The sequence below is a fragment of the Martes martes genome (genome assembly GCF_963455335.1).
Source record: "Martes martes genome assembly, chromosome: X".
Taxonomy (NCBI): Eukaryota; Metazoa; Chordata; class Mammalia; order Carnivora; family Mustelidae; genus Martes; species Martes martes.
The window spans coordinates 50,871,579-50,888,461 of NC_137897.1; the positions used below are offsets into that span (position 1 = coordinate 50,871,579).

Sequence of the window (16,883 nt, forward strand, 5' to 3'; positions counted from 1 at the left end):
CTCTGGCCACAGGAAGATGGAGCTAACTCTCATTTCACAAGGGATCATGGTAGGAAGTGGGGTGGGGGGGGGAGATAAGACATTCTGGTCATATAGGTATAAAGGGTCTTACAAAGAAGTAAGAAACAAAGGTGTGTTTCTCTGGCCATCTTGAAAAAAAAAAAGAGACCCTCAGCCACTTCCACTTTGCTCTTGAGATGGGGAGAATACCTGAGATGGGTCCCTCCTAGCTAGAGGGTTTTAACTGTAACCTTCAAGCAATATCCAGCTGCTTCACCAGAATCACCATAACCAGCTTCTGTCTGGTGAAGTTGAAGGGGGTCTACCTCCCTTGTTCTAGCTTTCAAAATTTCTTGCTTGTATTATCACAACAGCTTAACTTACTTCTTTGTCTTCTCTACTATCCCTGAATCCATTCTTTACACTTATTGCCTGATCTTGGGTAAGTTCTTTCCTCTTTCTGATCCTCAGTTCCCTCAACCTGAATGGAGGCTGGACAAAATAGTTTCTGACAGTCTGTGCTTTCCTCCTATTTCCCAACCTTCTCCTGCCCAAAGGGCAAAACCTATCCTTCTCTCTTGGCCCCTCTTTCCATCAAATTACTTAGCTTGCCCACCCTCTGATCTCCCTTCCCCTATTTGGACCCCTGTGCCCCTTTTCCTTTTAATAGTGTGTTAAGCTGCTTGACACTCCCTAACCAGCTCTCTCTTGTGTGTTATAGAAGGTGTTGACATGGGACATGGGGAATGACACACAGAGGTTTCCACTTTCCAGAATGGACAATGACAGTCGGAGTCTTCAAACAACTTCCCTTCCCCCTTTAAGCACTTAGCCTAGTCTGAGGCCCTTGTGGGCTTTAATAAACGAGGGAATCAGTGATTCCTGAGGCCATGGTAATGTCAAGGAAAGTGACTGGCTGCTCTTGCTATCCCTGCTGTTGAGGCTTTCTGGGGAGTGCTGCTCTTCCTTAGAGGGTCAACTGCTCAACTTAAGAAAATAGTTTGGGCAGGGAACTTTTTTTTTCAATTCTTAATACATCTAAAGTATCTAATTTTCATTTTTTGAATTTATTTTAAGTTCCTGTATAGTTAAAATACAGTGCTATATTACTTTCAGATGTACAATATAGTGATTCAACAATTCCATACATCACCCAGTGCTCATCACAAACAAGTGTACTCCTTAATCCCCATCACCTATTTCACCCATCCTCGCCACCCTATCTCCCCTCTGGTAACCATTAATTTGCTTTCGAAGAGTCTGTTTCTTGATTTATCTCTTTCTCTCTATTTCTTTTTACTTTGCTTCTTTTTTATGTTTGTTTCTTAAATTCCACATATGAGTGAAATCATATGATATTTATCTTTCTCTGACTGATTCATTTCACTTAGCATTACACTCTTTAGCTCTATCCATGTCATTGCAAATGGTGAGATTTCATTCCTTTTTATGGCTGAATAATATTCCACTGTGTATATATACCACATCTTCTTTAACCATTTATATGTCGATGGATACTTGGTCTGCTTCCATAATATAGCTACTGTAAATAATGTTGCTATTAACATAGGGGTGCATTATCCCTTAGAATTAGTGTTCTTGTATTTTTTGGGTAAAAATACACAGAAGTACAATTACTGGATGATAGGGTAGTTCTATTTTGAACTTTTTAAGGAACTTGCATATGTTTTCAAGAGTGGCTGCACCTTTGCATTCTTACCAACAGTACAAGAAATTTCCTTTTTCTCCATATCCTTTCCAGCATTTGTTTTTTCTTATGTTGTTGATTTTAGCCATTCTGACAGGTGTGAGGTGATATCTTCTTGTAGTTTTGATTTGCCTTTCCCTGATAGTGAGTTGAGCAGGGAACTTTGCTTACCCTAGCACACATCAATGAATCTTGGGAGCACTGAGGGAAACTGAGGCACACTGATTCGTGCACATTGTTGAGTTGGGAAAGCAGAGGAGCAGGAAATAGGACTGCTGATTCTTGAGGGCAAATGCAAGGTCAGTCCTTATGCAACCCTACTAGACAATCTATTGTTGTAGGGATTCTACTTCCCTTCTCATCCTTTTATAATGTCAGAGTGGGAAAGGACCTTGGAAGCCCAAGAATCCATTCTTTTCTTCTTACGAAAGGGGAAACTCAAGTCCAGAGAGGGGGAGGGACTTCCCAAGACCACAAAGTGGTCACAAGTGAGTTAATGGCAAAGCCTCACCTAGAAGCCAGGTGTTCTGACCACTCTTCTCAAGTATCCATTCCACTTCACCAAGTTGGCTCATCATCCTTGGGGTATGTGGTGCTCTACATTGTAAAGGATACTCAGACCATACCTGCACACTGTTGCCTATGGATAGGAGGAAAAAGAACTATGATCAGTCACTTTCAAAGTAAAACTCAAACTTATCCAGATAACTGCTACAGTCTTGAATTCTATTGTCTTGGGATTCTGTGACCTTGAAAGAAGTAGAGTGATTGCTGGCACACACGTCTCCAAGGTGTGGACTGAGGGTGCATCCCGCCTGGGAGATTACAGCCTTATCAGAAAGTAAACACATAAATCATGAATGTGTTGGGGGAGGGAATAAAGCATCAAGGCATTGATTTGAAGAAGATGAAGACTGGGATTTGAAGGAAGGAAAACGAATAGAGAAAAGATACAGAAAATAAGCCAAATTCTGTTGAAAATGAGGATTGAGTAAGAATGGGGTGGGAATATGATGGGAAAAGGGATATACAGAGCTACAGAAGAGAACGAATGAAGTGTTGGAGGAGCTGAGGCAGTGTAGCCAAGAGAAGAGGAGTTTCAGGGTGACATGGGATCTTCAGAGTTCTAAGGGATTATTAGGGAGAATCGGGGATTTGTGTGGCCACAGGGAGCAGAGCTGAGATCCCTAGGGGAAGTCACAGAGCAAAGGAGTTCAGCTACACACAAGGACTTTCTGAGAGTCAGCGGTGTCTTGAGAGGGAACAGACAGTTTCGATAGGTAGTGAGCTCCTCATTTCTGGAAACTTGCAGTCAGGGGCTGTAAGCCTCTGCCAGGGTGCCGCCCAGGGTCGGGCCTTGCTTGGGGGTGGGGCCTGGCCGCCTGGATTTGAAGGGGTGGGGGCTGTGAAAGGGGTTGAAGAAAGAGTAGGCCTGTGTGTGCGTGTGTGTGTGTGTGTGTGGGAGTCCCCCTAGGAGTGCCCAGGCCCAGCCTGACCCCCAAGTGGCTGGTGTGGCAGGGCTGGGCTGGGCGGGGCGAGGCCAGCGGCCGGCGAGAAGGCGGGCGCGAGGGCGGGGAGCAGCGCGGAAGCCCAGCCACATAAAGAAACGGGCGACGCGACAGGGGCGGCTCTTTCCTGGGTGGGGTTTCTGAAGTCGTGGCCCGTTAGCAGGAAGCCTCAGTGCTAGAGAGGGACCCAATCTGAGCCTCCAGCCCCCAGAGTCTGTGCTGTCTGTACTGTGTGCTCAGCGCTGCCAGACAGCTCCTAGCCGAACTTTATCAACTCTGCCACTTTTGCAGCCACCATGCCTAAGACGGTGAGTACAGGGGATGTGCGCTGCCGCCCTGGGGGCTCTAGCAGACTCTCTTAGCCCCCTGCTGATGACTATGGGCTTGGCCAGCCATCCGCCCACTCAGAACGCCGCGCCCTCCGCTGAGGCCTGGGTTGGGGAGGAGCGAGAATGGAGCCCTTGTCTGGTGAGCCCTCTCGTGTGAGTGGGTACCAGGCTAGAAGTGGACAGGGCGGGACCGGCCTCTTTCTCAGATTACAGTTTCCGGCGGCCTGTGGGATGAGGCAGTAGGGAAGGTTCCTTGGGGACCCCGAGGTCTCCTCTTGCTCCTGATAGCCTGCGGGGGCAGGGAGGGGAAACACTTCCGCCAGTTCAGGAATTGGCGCCTTTCTGGGGACAAGGCTGCTTTGGTCCAGGAGAGGCCATGGGAAAGGCGTAGGAAGTGCAGTGGGCTGATCCAGCACCCTCTTTCACCTTTCTCATAGTCTCCCCTGGAGGCTCCATATGTTTTCCACTATTAGAGGAGAGAGAGTTGGTGGAGGAGAGAGTTGTGGAGGGACTCTCAGATGCTGTTTGCTTCCACCCAGGATCACTAATACTTCACTTGGAGGAGGAGGTCTGCTTTACTTCCTAGTGTGGAAGACCGGTTTCTTCCTCTCTCTACCGACAGATTCTTGCCCTTCCCGTTGCTTAATGGCTCTCTGTCTCCCTCTATCCCATCCAGATTGTTCTGTGAGGTGTGGATTCTCCCCTGTAGGGCCACACCTTTCTAGAATGGTGGTAGCTTCTACGATTTGATCTCCACCCTGCTGGCTGTTATGAGAAGAGCAGAAGCCTCCTGGGAGTGGGGCCTAGGGAGGCCGGATGCCCAGAAGGGAGGGGCATGGGAGGGGTGTGCCTGAATAATGAGTCCTGCTTGCTTTTGTGGAAGTCATACCAAGAGGCTTCTGGGGCCCTTCTCTTGTTCAGGAAGGCCTAGTGACCACCCTGGCTTGCGTCCCTAAGGCCAAGAAGCTTGTGCTTCCCGACCCCTCTCCCTAGACGACTGTCTGAGCCTTGTAGTGCTGAGATAGTGACTAGTAGCCCTGAGAAGGTCCGAGGGTCCCTGGAAGAGAGAAGTGGGGGGCTGGTTCTTTGGGTGTATGCTGAATTTGGTTGCCACGTTGCTATAGTCCAGCCTTTCTGCCAAGTCATTCTTGCCTTTTCAGAACGCTGTCTATTAGAAACACCAAGTTTTCAACAAGCATGTGCTTCTACATTCTCTCTTTTTTAAAATTGCTCATGGTTTTATGACATGGAGTTTTTCCCCCTCCTCCAATACACATAAAGTGACAGAGAATGGTTTTGAAAAGAGAAAGGGAAAAAAAAAAAAGCCCACTGCTTCTGCCAACACAGAGGTTTATAAAGATCCTTCCAGGAGACTCTTTTTCAGTTTATCTCTCTGTGGGTGGTTTTACCTAAATAGATGGGTGGATCTCTGGGAACAGACTTTGCCCCATGATCTCTCTTCACTACTGGCATCTTTCATCCTCAATTCTAAAATATCTCACCTTTAAATGCAACTTGATGGGCCTGGAAATTTTCTCAAAGTCGCCTTAACCATCCCATTTCAGTCAGAAGTGGCGAAGAAGATAACCTGGTGATCCTTTTCTTGGGCTTGGAAAGAGGCTGGAGAATGAGCTGTTTGAGGTCAGGCCTAGGGTACTGAAGGTACCTGAATACTGAAGGTATTTTTATGCAGATTGACTGAAACTTGAATCAAATTGGAAGGAGAGGGCTGAATTTTGATAGTCTGAAAGCTTTGGAGAATTTTCCATGCTGTTCAGTTCAACTATATCATGCCTATTAAGACCATAAAATCTTGACCTGAAAAGGACCTCTGAGACTCTCTAGTGCAACTTTCTTCCTCTCCCCACTCCACTATTTCTCTTTTAACTAATGAGGATATTGGGCTTACAGAAAAGAACCTACCTAAGAGTACATGGTGACATAACCAAGACTGGGGCCCAGACTCTTTGATGCTTATCTCAAGGACCCTCTATTCTGCCTCAGTGACTAGGTTCTTTTTTTTATGTTTTTTTAAAGTTTTTTTTTTATTTTATTCATTTGACAGAGAGAGAGAGAGAGAGAGATCACAAGTAGGCAGAGAGGCAGGCAGAAGGGGAGGGGGAAGCAGGCCCTCCGCTGAGCAGAAAGACCGATGCAGGGCTCGATCCCAGGACCCTGAGATCACGACCCGAACTGAAGGCAGAGGCTTAACCCACTGAGCCACCCAGGCGCCCTGTGACTAGGTTCTTGAAGTTGAGTCCTCTCTCCTGCCCAAAGCAAACTGCCCCCTGTTCTTAGGACTTCCTCAGATAAAAGGAGGATAAAAGGTCCTCAGATAAAAGGAGGTAGATAATTCAGACATAGTGACATTGGCATTTGGTGGTCTTCTAGTGAGAGTTGGGGGTTTCATAAGGTACCTCCTGTTACTTTTCTCATTCCTCATCCCAATGCTGAGGCATCCAGGAGCATATACTAGTTCACTGCATGCCAGCTAGTAACTTTAATGGAGGAAGAAAATTCCCTATTTGCTGCTCCTCCTTCACTAGTTAGGCCATTAGGCTATTTCTGGATTATGACAGATAGGGAAGGGTAGTGGAAAAATCAAATCCGTTCATTCATATGAGCTATGTCTACAGTCTGTCTAGAGTTGGTTTCACTTTTACAGCCAATTGTCTCCCTTAGTCAACCCAACCTCTGTTAAATCTGTTAAAACATGCTTCTCTGTACCCTCTCCCTGCCAATTCTTGGATTCTGCTTCTAGTTGCCAGTTTCCTAAGTCTGCCGGAATGAAGAAGCTTATTAACTGACATCTACACTTTCTGCTAAGATGGTTGTTTAAAAGCAAAAAACAACTTTCCCCTTCTCTGCCCTCTTTAAATTTTTTTAGGTCACAAAGTCTTTGGGAGTTTTTGATCTCCCAAAAAGAGATTGTTTTGAATTTTCAAGGTTTTCTTGAGTTTTTGGTTTGTTTGAGTTGAAAAGGCTCTTCACAACTGTCAAGTCTAACACTTCTAATTGTATAGAGGGGGCAAACTGAGGCCCACAGATAAGGAGGGCCTGACCTAGAATAATATAGCATGTCAGTAGCAAAGCCAGGACTTGAATTTATGTCTTAGTTAGAGTATCAGTCTTGGTAAGATCTTTTCAATTTGCTGAATTTTTAACCCTAGCTCAGCAGGTCAGGGGGAAGGTTATCAAATGATTGTTCATAGGACCATCCATGTGAGCAGATGTAGAGTCCACCTCCTTAAAGTATTTAAAGGCTTCTGGATCTGCATTCAGTTAAACTTTAACAGGGACTGTGTGGACTGTTTATTCTCCTGCCATTCCTAGCATTGCTTGAGCCACTCGAGTGGCACTAAAATGGTACTTTGTGACTAGAAGGCAGAATCTCAGTCTTTTAACTCTTGAACCAACCCTGCCTACAGACTTTAGGAATGGAGGTTATATGTGAGAGAGGTCAGCTCTGGATCCTGCATCTCTCCATCTCTTTATTTCTCCAGTTCATTCGGTCCTTTGTGGAAGCATAGATGATAGAGCAGGAACCATCTTGGGGATTTCCTTTAGGCTGTTCCTTGAATAGCCCTTTGGGTAGAGAGATGCTGGTGGGGCAGGAGAACACTTGAAGGTATCAACTAATCCGTACTTAGTTTTATAGAGGGGAGAGTTTCTCTGTGAGTGGATGACAGAGGCAGTACTAACCACTACTCTGCTAACTCCATTATTATCTAGCTGCCTATAACAATAGCTTTGTTTTAATGGTGTTATTTTTACTTTTTTCTCTTCCTCCTCTTAGGAGAGTGCTTTCCTGGATGGTGAAGTGATATTTAGAGGTCATCCATCTGGTCTATCTCGCTGACTCTAAATCCAATTCTATAGATGACAGCTACACTTATTCTGAACTCTGTTCTGCTAGTGTTGCTTGGCAACAGTCTATCTAGGTTCTTCTGTATCTTCTTGGGAGTCTCCCTCACTGGAATTTCCAGACTCATGGTCCCCAGAGAGGAGAATATTTGGCTACCAACACAATCAGGGTTGGGCCTTTAATGGCTAGAGCTGATGAAAATTGGCATTATTACAGGTTGGAAACAGTGTGTTTCTGATTTTTCAAAGATAGAACTGAGTTTATTATGTACATCTTTCCCAACTCACAGTATTCTCTCTGCTACCACACCCCACTCTTCTGCATCCCCCCAAAAAAGAGTACAAAGGTGGTCTCCTTTGGGCCAGTTTAGTGGTCAAGAGGAGAGGTGGTCTTGTCATGATTGGCTGGCTTTGCTATTCATCCCTCCAATTTCATGCTTGATAAAGCTGAAAAACTTTTCAATTTCAGGTTTGTATTTGTGGTATAGGAACAGTCACTTGAAGGGTAGCTCAGGACTCTATTGATTTGGAAATTGGCAAATAACACTGACCTGAGAATTTTTCTTCTTCTCTTTCCATGTAAGAAGAACATCTTCCCTGTCCTCAATAAAGTGATCCAAATGAAGTAAATATTTAGACAAGTCCTTTCTTTAGGCTCTCAGTCTCTCCAATTTGTCATGAAGGAATTGTAAAAGTAATAAGGACACTTAGGGACTTTTCCAGTACTGCTATCCTTGAGAGCCTTGATGATATAATTTCAAGCATCTCATTTCTATGTTTTTTCCTTCAGACATTTTTTTCCTCAAAATTTGAGTGCCTTCTATACCAGGCAGTGTGCTAGGCTTTGCTGGGAATACACAGTTCATCAGCACTTGCTAGAATGTACCTTCTTTTTACCCCCTACACCTCTGGAGTACTGTTTTTTTTTTTTTAAGATTTTACTTATTTATTTGACAGACAGAGCTCAAGCAGGGGGAGCAGCAGAGGGAGAGGAAGAAGCAGGATCCCCGCTGAGCAGGGAGCCCATTGTGGGACTCAATCCCAGGACCTGAGCCGAAAGCAGAGGCCCAACCATCTGAGCCACCCAGGCGCCCCTGGAGTACTGTTTTTTCCTGGGTGTTGACTTCAGAATGGAGTTTCTAGCTTGGGAGTTGGTTTGTTTCATTAGTAGCTCTAACAGAAACACTGGCATGAACCACAGAGCAAATGACCTGGCCTTAAACACTTAGTTCTACCTTTGTGTTTTAGATGGGGACAGCAAAGGCCAGAAAAGGGAAGTGATATGAGTAAATGGTAATAAGGTTGGGACTAAAACCCAAGTTGGCTGGCCCCCAGTGTAGGGGAGGAATTTTTTTTTTTTTAAAGACTCATTTATTTTAGAGAGAACATTACCCGTGCGGAAATCAAGTGTCAGATGCCCACCTGACTGAGCCACCGAGGTGCCCCTAGGGGAGGAACTTTTAAGGTCTGCCTTCTAAATCGCACTTGGTGCAGGGTGCTCAGTGTTTCCTACCTCTTTCCTGGGGGTGACTTGACAATAGTGTTATTATGGTAATGGGAAGAGCAATTCTTTCGGAGTGTGTAGAGCTAACCTCAGAGGTTATATGGAGATGGCTCAGGCTCTGACAGTGCCTTTGGGACTGTTTGTAACACTTACCAGGAAGGTAAATGTTTTTTGCTTTGTTTGCAATGAGTGGTAGAAAACAGATGTATGTGTTGAAGGGAAGAAGGGAAGAGACTAGCCACATTTTCTTGCTTGAGACTGGGCCTCAATTCTCCCTAAAGTCTTTATGGATAGGGGTTATTTCTTTTGTGTATTCATAGCTAGAGGAGTTGGTCATCTTGTCCAGGATCACATGAAGTTGGAAAGCAGAATTTGGATTTCCCAGTTACTAAGTTAGTGGTCTCTCACTAACTTGCCTGTCTTGGAAGAATGACTCTATTCACCAAGGAGACACAGACTTCCAGAGAATTGGTTCTGTGGTGATTAAATTAACAAGATGGCTTCAGTGGAGTTCCCCTAAATAGCTTCTGCTGTAGCAGGTTTCAGTCAGTGGGTGACTCAGTTTTTCTGGGGCCCCAGAATGACTGTTTTCTCTTCCTGCTCACTCCTCACCCACATTATTGCTTTCTCTTTGCCTTCTTAAATTTTGAGTTCTGACCTCTCTGTATCTGACTCGATGCTCCAGCTTGACCTGTTCCATGAATTAGGAGAACATTATGGCACTTTGGTGGAAGTAGTTGCAGATATTTGAATTCAGACTGTAGTTTCCTGGCCTCAGCCCCTCACTACTCACCTCTAGGTGTTGTAGGCCAAACCTAAGGCAGGTAGAGAGCTAAAAAAAAAAAAAAAAAAGCCTTTTCAGGACTTCATAGAAAGGTGGCATAGAGTAGTGGGGAAACCACAGCTTCTGGAACCAGACTGCTTAGACTCAAATCCCAGCTCTGTGACCAATTAGTTGTGCCGCCTTGGGCAATTTACTTACCTTGTGTGCCTCATTTTCCTCAACTGTAAAGTGAAGATAATAGTAGTACCTATTTCATAGGGTTGTTCTGAGGCTTAAATGAGGCAATTTTTGTAAAGTGCTTAGAACTGTGCCTAGCTTCTAGTAAGTTAGATGCAAATGTTTGTTATGATTACTTATGGAACTGCCCAACCCTGTGCCAGATGGGTAAGAAAGAAAGCAGGCAGTTGTATTCTCACCATTTATTGAGTGTTTACTAGGTACTATTTACTATAAGAGAAACAAATAAATGAATGCAGTATATAACAGCTGCCTTCATAGATCTCCTATTTAATTGGAGATTTAGGGCTAACTCACTTAAAAACATTTTGACAAAAATAAATTTTACATGGCGTTCTCTATAGATTTTGAGAAGAAGGGGGTTTAATGGGACATGAACAGGGCTTTGAAGGAAGTGTATACTTGGGAGCAGTGGCTGTTCTGAGTGGGAGAGGATGTGGTTTTGGCACATGGATGTAAACCCTAGTCCAGTGCTCTCTTGAAAGTGATTTTGGGGGCTTCTGGGTGGCTCAGTTAGTTAGGTATATGTCTTCAGCTCAGGTCGTGATCCCAGGGTGCTGGGATCAAGCCCTGAATTGAGCTCCCTGATCAGTGGGGTGTCTGCTTCTCTCTCTCTCCCCCCCAGCTCATGCTTATGCTCTCTCTCAAATAAATAAATAAAATCTTAAAAAAAAAAGAAAGTGAGTTTGTCTGAAATGAAGGAATCATTGAGGTGTTTCAAGGACAGTGACAGAGTTCCTGTAAGCATAGACCAAGTTACTCTTTATAAGGTCAGTTAGAGCCAATAGTTCTGAAGGAGTTTGTTGGGGAAGACTTCACCTTGGGTTTTCTAGAATTGGGTGAATTAACTGAAATAAATATTATTGTCTTTGTTGCCCATGTAGATATTTTGTGTGGCAGAGTATCAGTCAGGGCCTAATGAGGCAGAAAAGTTGAGATGTGGGCATTTGGTCTCACAAAACAAAGTATAACCCCAAGAAATCCATTCCTAGATGTGTATTTGGGAGGTGACAGGGGTCAGGGCCTAGAAGGGAGAACAATGCATACCTATCAGGTTTGGTCAACATTTCCTTCCCTCTCTTTAGTACTGGACTCCCTTAAATACCTGGGAAAGGGAATGCCTGGGTGTCACAGTCAGTTAAATTTCTGACTTGGTTTTGGCTCAGGTTATGATCTCAGGTTCATGAGATCAAGCCCCACGTGGGGATCCTTGCTCAGTGCAGAGTCTGCTTGAGATTCTCTCTCCCTCTGCCCCTCCTGCTCGTGCTCTCTCTCCCTAAAATAAATACATAAATCTTAAAAATAATATTTGGGAAGGATCAAGGCTTTATTTTTCTCCAGTGTAGTGTGTTTAGATAAGGTTCCTGATTTTGCTGTCTTGGTCTAATCTGCCCCCTACCACTCCCTATCATATCCCCACCCCCCTGTCCTTTTCCAGAAATCTCAGCCTGAAAGTTTAGATGAAGTACACCAAGAGGTTCTTATCTGTTATAATCTTTGACTGAGGTTGACTAATCTGAGGTATGGAGTTGTAGGACGGGGGTCAAGGTAATAGTGTCATCTATTTGAGTGTCATCAGTTAAGTTGTACAAACCTTTGCAATCTTTGAGCGTGTTTTTAAAAATGTTTTATTTATTTATTTATTTTAGAGAGGGGGAGGCATGAGCAGGGGGAGAGGCCAAGGGAGAAAGAGAGAGAGAATCTCAAGCAGATTCTGCACTGAGACTGGAGCTCACTGGGGAGCTCAATCTCATGACCCTGAGATCATGACCTGAGCCGAAATCAAGAGTTAGACACTTAACAGACTGAGCAACCCAGGCATCCCACTATCTTCAAGGGTTTTAAGTGAGCAAAACTCCTCTCCAAACATCCTTGCAGATATGCCTAGGAGATTAATAACTCAGAAATTCCCATGCAGAGAACAAAAGTCACTTAACCTCTTTGCCTTTGAAATTTTCTTTTCTCTAACATGAAACTGTCAATAATAACAAAAATATGTAACCAGAGTAGATCAGAGCCCTCTTCCTTAGGTTTCTTATTCCTCTTGGCACCGGGACCGTGGTGGATCTAGAATATGCTTAGTGAGAACATCTGGCATTTTGCTTCAGAGTTACGCTATACCTCTCTGTTGGTACTTGAAAAGCTGCTCCAGCAGAGCCTGAGGGTGGGCCTGGGGAAAACCTCTTTTGGTTATCTTTCTCTTTGCCATAGCCTGGGCATTTTCCTAAGGTTGGGAGTTTGCCTCCTGGCCTTGGGCCAGTTGCCAGAGGAAACCAATGACTAAACGCTTCCTCCCTGTGACGTCAGCTTTTGGAACCTTTCCTGATGATTCCTTACCAGTCAAGTATGCCTTATTTGGTTATTTTCTCCCCCCTCAAATGCCCTTTACCACCTCAACTAGTCCCCTGTTCTTTTTTGCTACAGGGAATGCCTTTCTCAAGTTTATGTAGTGCCACCAGCAAACTTTTCGTTTTTTGCCCTAGTATAGGGCTTGTTTAGAGTGGGTGGTTGAGGCTCTTTGATGGAGGTGGGGGAGAGGTGGGAGAGAAGAGAGAAAGATGGGAGAGCTCTGGAATAACTGTGATTTCTGCCTTCATTTCTTTCCATTCTTTTTTTTTTTTTTTAAATCTCTGCAGGCTCTTGACCCAGTCTGGTCACCCCTGTCTAGCTTTTTATTTTGATCTCTGACAGCCTAGGGGTAGTCTTGTTTAACCTAAAAAGGCTCAGAGTGTTGGGGTAGGGCGGGGTCTTCCTGGCCCTCTCAGCATCTTAAACAATTCCTTTGGAGTAGGTAAAGCCTTCCAGTTAATAAATTCTTTGTGTGCCCTTTGTATGCATAAGCTTCTGACTCAGCTCTCCTGAGTGGAATGGGTCCGATGTCCCTCTGCCTCCCATCCTCAGTTCTGAGTTGTCTAGCCCTAGCTTAAAAGAGCTGAACTTTCTGACATTTAAAGCTTGACATCAAAGCTTGTCTGTGTGGTTTTTTTCTTAATGCTTTTTAATAGAAATGGTGCAATGAAAAAAACAGTGTACTTAAAAAGGATATCTGCTTCTTAGTCTCTGCCTGTGTGACCTTGAGCAAGTCATTTCTGTGGGCTATAGTCTTAATATCTGTATAAAGAGAACATTGGCTTTTCCTGAAATTCTTACTATTTGTGCTCAATCTTTAAGAAGATAGTAAGGCTTCTTGGAAAGAGCGTAACAAAAGAGAGAGCAGTTACTATTTGGAAAAGTTGCCCTTTCTTTACAATGACACTGGGGACATTATTTATGCCTCCAACTATCCATGTGTAAGTAACCCTCTTTATTTCAGTGAGCTCTGCTTAGACTAGGTTTTGGATCCACCTACCCCAGAACTCACTGTGGGCATCCTGGCTTGGAGAGACAACTGTTGGCTAAGTGCCTTGGGTGGGGCCTTGGAGTCCAGCCTGCAAACCACAATTGCTGGCTATTTTAGGTCATTAGTGACTCCAAGAAGAATAGAAGACCCTGGAATTGGTCATTGTTCCACCAGGGAAGGGGGAGACTAAGAAACAAACCAAAACTGAATGCAAATGAGATTTGACTTCCTTTACTCCCTTCCTCCACAACATCCCTCTTCTTAGGGCTATGAAGTTGCTTTTGGCCAAGTCTTAAATTGCTAAGGTCCCCTTCCTTTTCCTCTGTCTGAGTCACTGATATCTATATTGCCCTTGCATGGGGAGAGCTAGGTGATGTGGGCTTGGGAGGAATTTCTAAGGGAGATTGCCACATGCCTGGTGTTGAGCCTTCAACTGGTCCTGTATTTTGCGGATATGGCTTTCTTTGGTGTTATACCTGTGGATCAAAGGAGAATTTTTTCTGAATTTCCCGTCAAGGCCTAATGGGCTGATAGGGCATAAGCAAGTTCCTAGAAATGATGTGGTCTTGGCTGGATTTGTTTTCACCCATCTTCTTCTTCCTCTTTACTGACATTTTGTATAGCTATTATTTATGAATCAAGGATATCAACCACCTAGGAGTTGGCCATGAATTTGATCTTCACTTACCCTGAGTTCCCGGTAGGAGGTTATAATATAAGTATTCTTGGTGTTTGTCTTCCTTTGTTTGGGAACAAGTTCCTAGACAGCTTAACCAAAGAAGACTTAGTTGGGTAGAGCTAGGTATTGCTTTTGGGTGGAAGATTCTTCCTCAAAATTGGGCTGAAATATCCTCCAGGCTGTGTAGGAGCTTTCTGCTGGGTATAGCCACTTTGCTGTCAGCCTTTCCTTTCTAGAGACCTCAGGTGGGAGAGTAGAATGACTGTTCATGAAGGAGAGTAAGCAAGCAGGTGGATGAGTGAGAAGGGGAGAAGGAAAGAGGAGTCAAAGGGAATAAGAGTAGTTATTTTTATATTTCCCCTTTAAAAAATATTTATTTTTTAAATTTCTTTTCAGTGTTCCAGAATTCATTGTTTATGCGCCACACCCACTGTTCCATGCAATACGTGCCCTCCATAATAACCACCTCCAGGCTCACCCAACTTCCCACCCCCTCCAAACCCTCAGTTTGTTCCTCAAAGTTGACAGTCTCTCATGGTTCATTTCCCTCTCCCATTTCCCCCAACTCCCTTCTCCTCTCCATCTCCCCATGTCCTCCATGTTATTCCTTATGCTCCACAAGTAAGCAAAACCAAATGATAATTGACTCTCTCTGCTTGACTTATTTCACTCAGCATAATCTCTTCTAGTCCCGTCCATGTTGATACAGAAGTTGGGTATCCATCCTTTTTGATGGAGGCATAATACTCCGTAGTATATATGGACCATATCTTCTTCATCCATTAGTCCGTTGAAGGGTATCTTTGTTCTTTCCACAGTTTGGCGACTGTGACCATTGCTGCTATGAACATTGGGGTACAGATGGCCCTTCTTTTCGCTACATCTGTATCTTTGGGGTAAACACCCAGTAGTGCAATTGCAAGGTCATAGGGAAGCTCTATTTTTAATTTGTTAAGGAATCTCCACACTGTTTTCCAAAGTGGCTACACCAACTTGCATTCCCACCAACAGTGTAAGAAGGTTCCCTTTTCTCCACATCCTCTCCAACACATGTTGTTTACTGTCTTGTTAATTTTGGCCATTCTAACTGGTGTAAGGTGGTATCTCAATGTGGTTTTGATTTGAATCTCCCTGATGGCTAGTGATGATGAACATTTTTTCATGTGTCTGTTAGCTATTATATTTCCCCTTTTTATAAAATGCAACATGACATATGACAGTTTAGTAAGTGGAGAAATCTTCCATTAAACCCACCATTTAACATAGTAATTATTATTTATTTATATTTCTTGTCATAGCTCATATAATAATTTTCCATGGTGTAGTCATTGTATATAAAAAAAAGTACTACTACTTTATCTTTACTTAATATATCACTAAAAACTTAAGTAAATGCTGCTTAGTTTTCGAAAATGAACACTTTCATGGTTTTATAAAATTCCATCCAGTGGCTATGCCATAATTTACTATTACTCTTTTGGGAGTCATTTAGATTAGTCCCAGCATTTGCCAGTATTTATAACACTGCAGTGAATGTGAGGAAGAGAAAATCTAAACCCCTTAGCATGGTATATATAGAAAGCCATTTGATACCTGGATCCATCCTAGCTTACTTTCTGGACTTACCTCCCTACATGTATGCTATACTATGGCTTTGTGGGATCAAGGTTTTCTAAGTAAGCCATACCTTTTATACCTTTCAGCTCTAGCATATGTCTTCCCTTTCAGTTTGAAACATCACGTGTGTCTTCTTCATCTCCCTCCACTCCATGTCACCTCCACTGGAAGCTTTCTTTAATACTCCTAGGTAGTTAGTATTCATTGTACCATCCTCTGTGTGTGGACTGTATTTCCTTTATAAGAACTTCTGTTATGATACTTAACATGTGGTGTTGCAACCATCTAGGCTCTCAGACTTTCTCCTTCAGCAAACTCATGGACTTGAAAGTTTCTAACTACTCTGCCTCAAGAAGGGGTTCTTGTCCAGGTGGAGGTGCTTAGGGATGGGCAGGTCTTTGAAGAATGTATAATCAGTGGAAGACATAGAGAGAGAAAAGCAGCAATAATGTATGCAAGGGATCCAAGAGTGTTGAATTCGAACCTGGGTAGGACATACAAGACACTAGTAATAGAAAAAATACGCCTTGGAGGAGGGAAAGATAATTAACACCTACAGGGCAGAGAGGCTCCTTGAGAGAGTTTTGTTGGCCTTGACCCACCAGTGCAAACTTCTTAAACATTTCAGATCTCAGTTTCCTATCTGCGATATGGAAAGAGTAATAACACCCTACTTCTTAGGGTTATGGCAAAGATTCAGGCACTAATGCATCTGAAAGTGCTCTGTGAGGTGTGGGGTACAGAGGAGGGAAGGTAGGCTGAGGCTATCCCAGAATTTTTCTAGTTGTCCTCTTAAAGTTCTTTCCTTGTGTGTTCCCTATTAAGCTTCTGAGCCCAGAAAGACAGATGCTATGGTTTCCCTGAGCAAGACCTACAGCTTGGTACTTTAGTAGAAGGTATGCAGGGAAGTCCCATTTCCCCACTCATGTAAGCAGGGTGGCTCCAGCTGGCCCTAGTGGAAAGGGAGGTGCCTCCTTCTCTCTAGCTCTTTAGCATCAAATGGATGGTACTACAGTAGAAGTTTTCAGCTGGAGGTGGAAGTATTTATAGAAGCTGCAGTGAAGCTGGGTACCTTTCAGGCCTCCTGGCCCCAAACCTGCCGTGGATAGAAGGAAGGGTATCTGTGTCTGTCACTGACTATATGTTATTCAAAGACTTGCCCATCCACCTGTCTTGGCAAATAGCTCATGGGCAACCATCCAAGCAAGATTCAAGGTCTTTGGATGTGTTTTGTTTTCTCCACATACTACCGTGGCTTTTTGCTGCTGTTGTGGCCATTTGAAAACCCTTAAGTAACCCAGGACTTTGTTTTA

At 43.9% G+C, this 16,883-nt stretch overlaps 1 protein-coding gene across 1 annotated transcript in view; it reads left to right on the forward strand.

The window, feature by feature from the left end:
* The first annotated feature begins 3,287 nt into the window (after positions 1-3,287).
* Positions 3,288-16,883, forward strand: part of MSN (moesin) — a 75,606-nt gene continuing 62,010 nt past the window's right edge. The window contains exon 1 of the mRNA XM_080794804.1: positions 3,288-3,524. Coding sequence (XP_080650930.1) covers positions 3,513-3,524 — 12 coding nt within the window. The 5' untranslated portion in view covers positions 3,288-3,512. The remainder of the gene's footprint in view (positions 3,525-16,883) is intronic.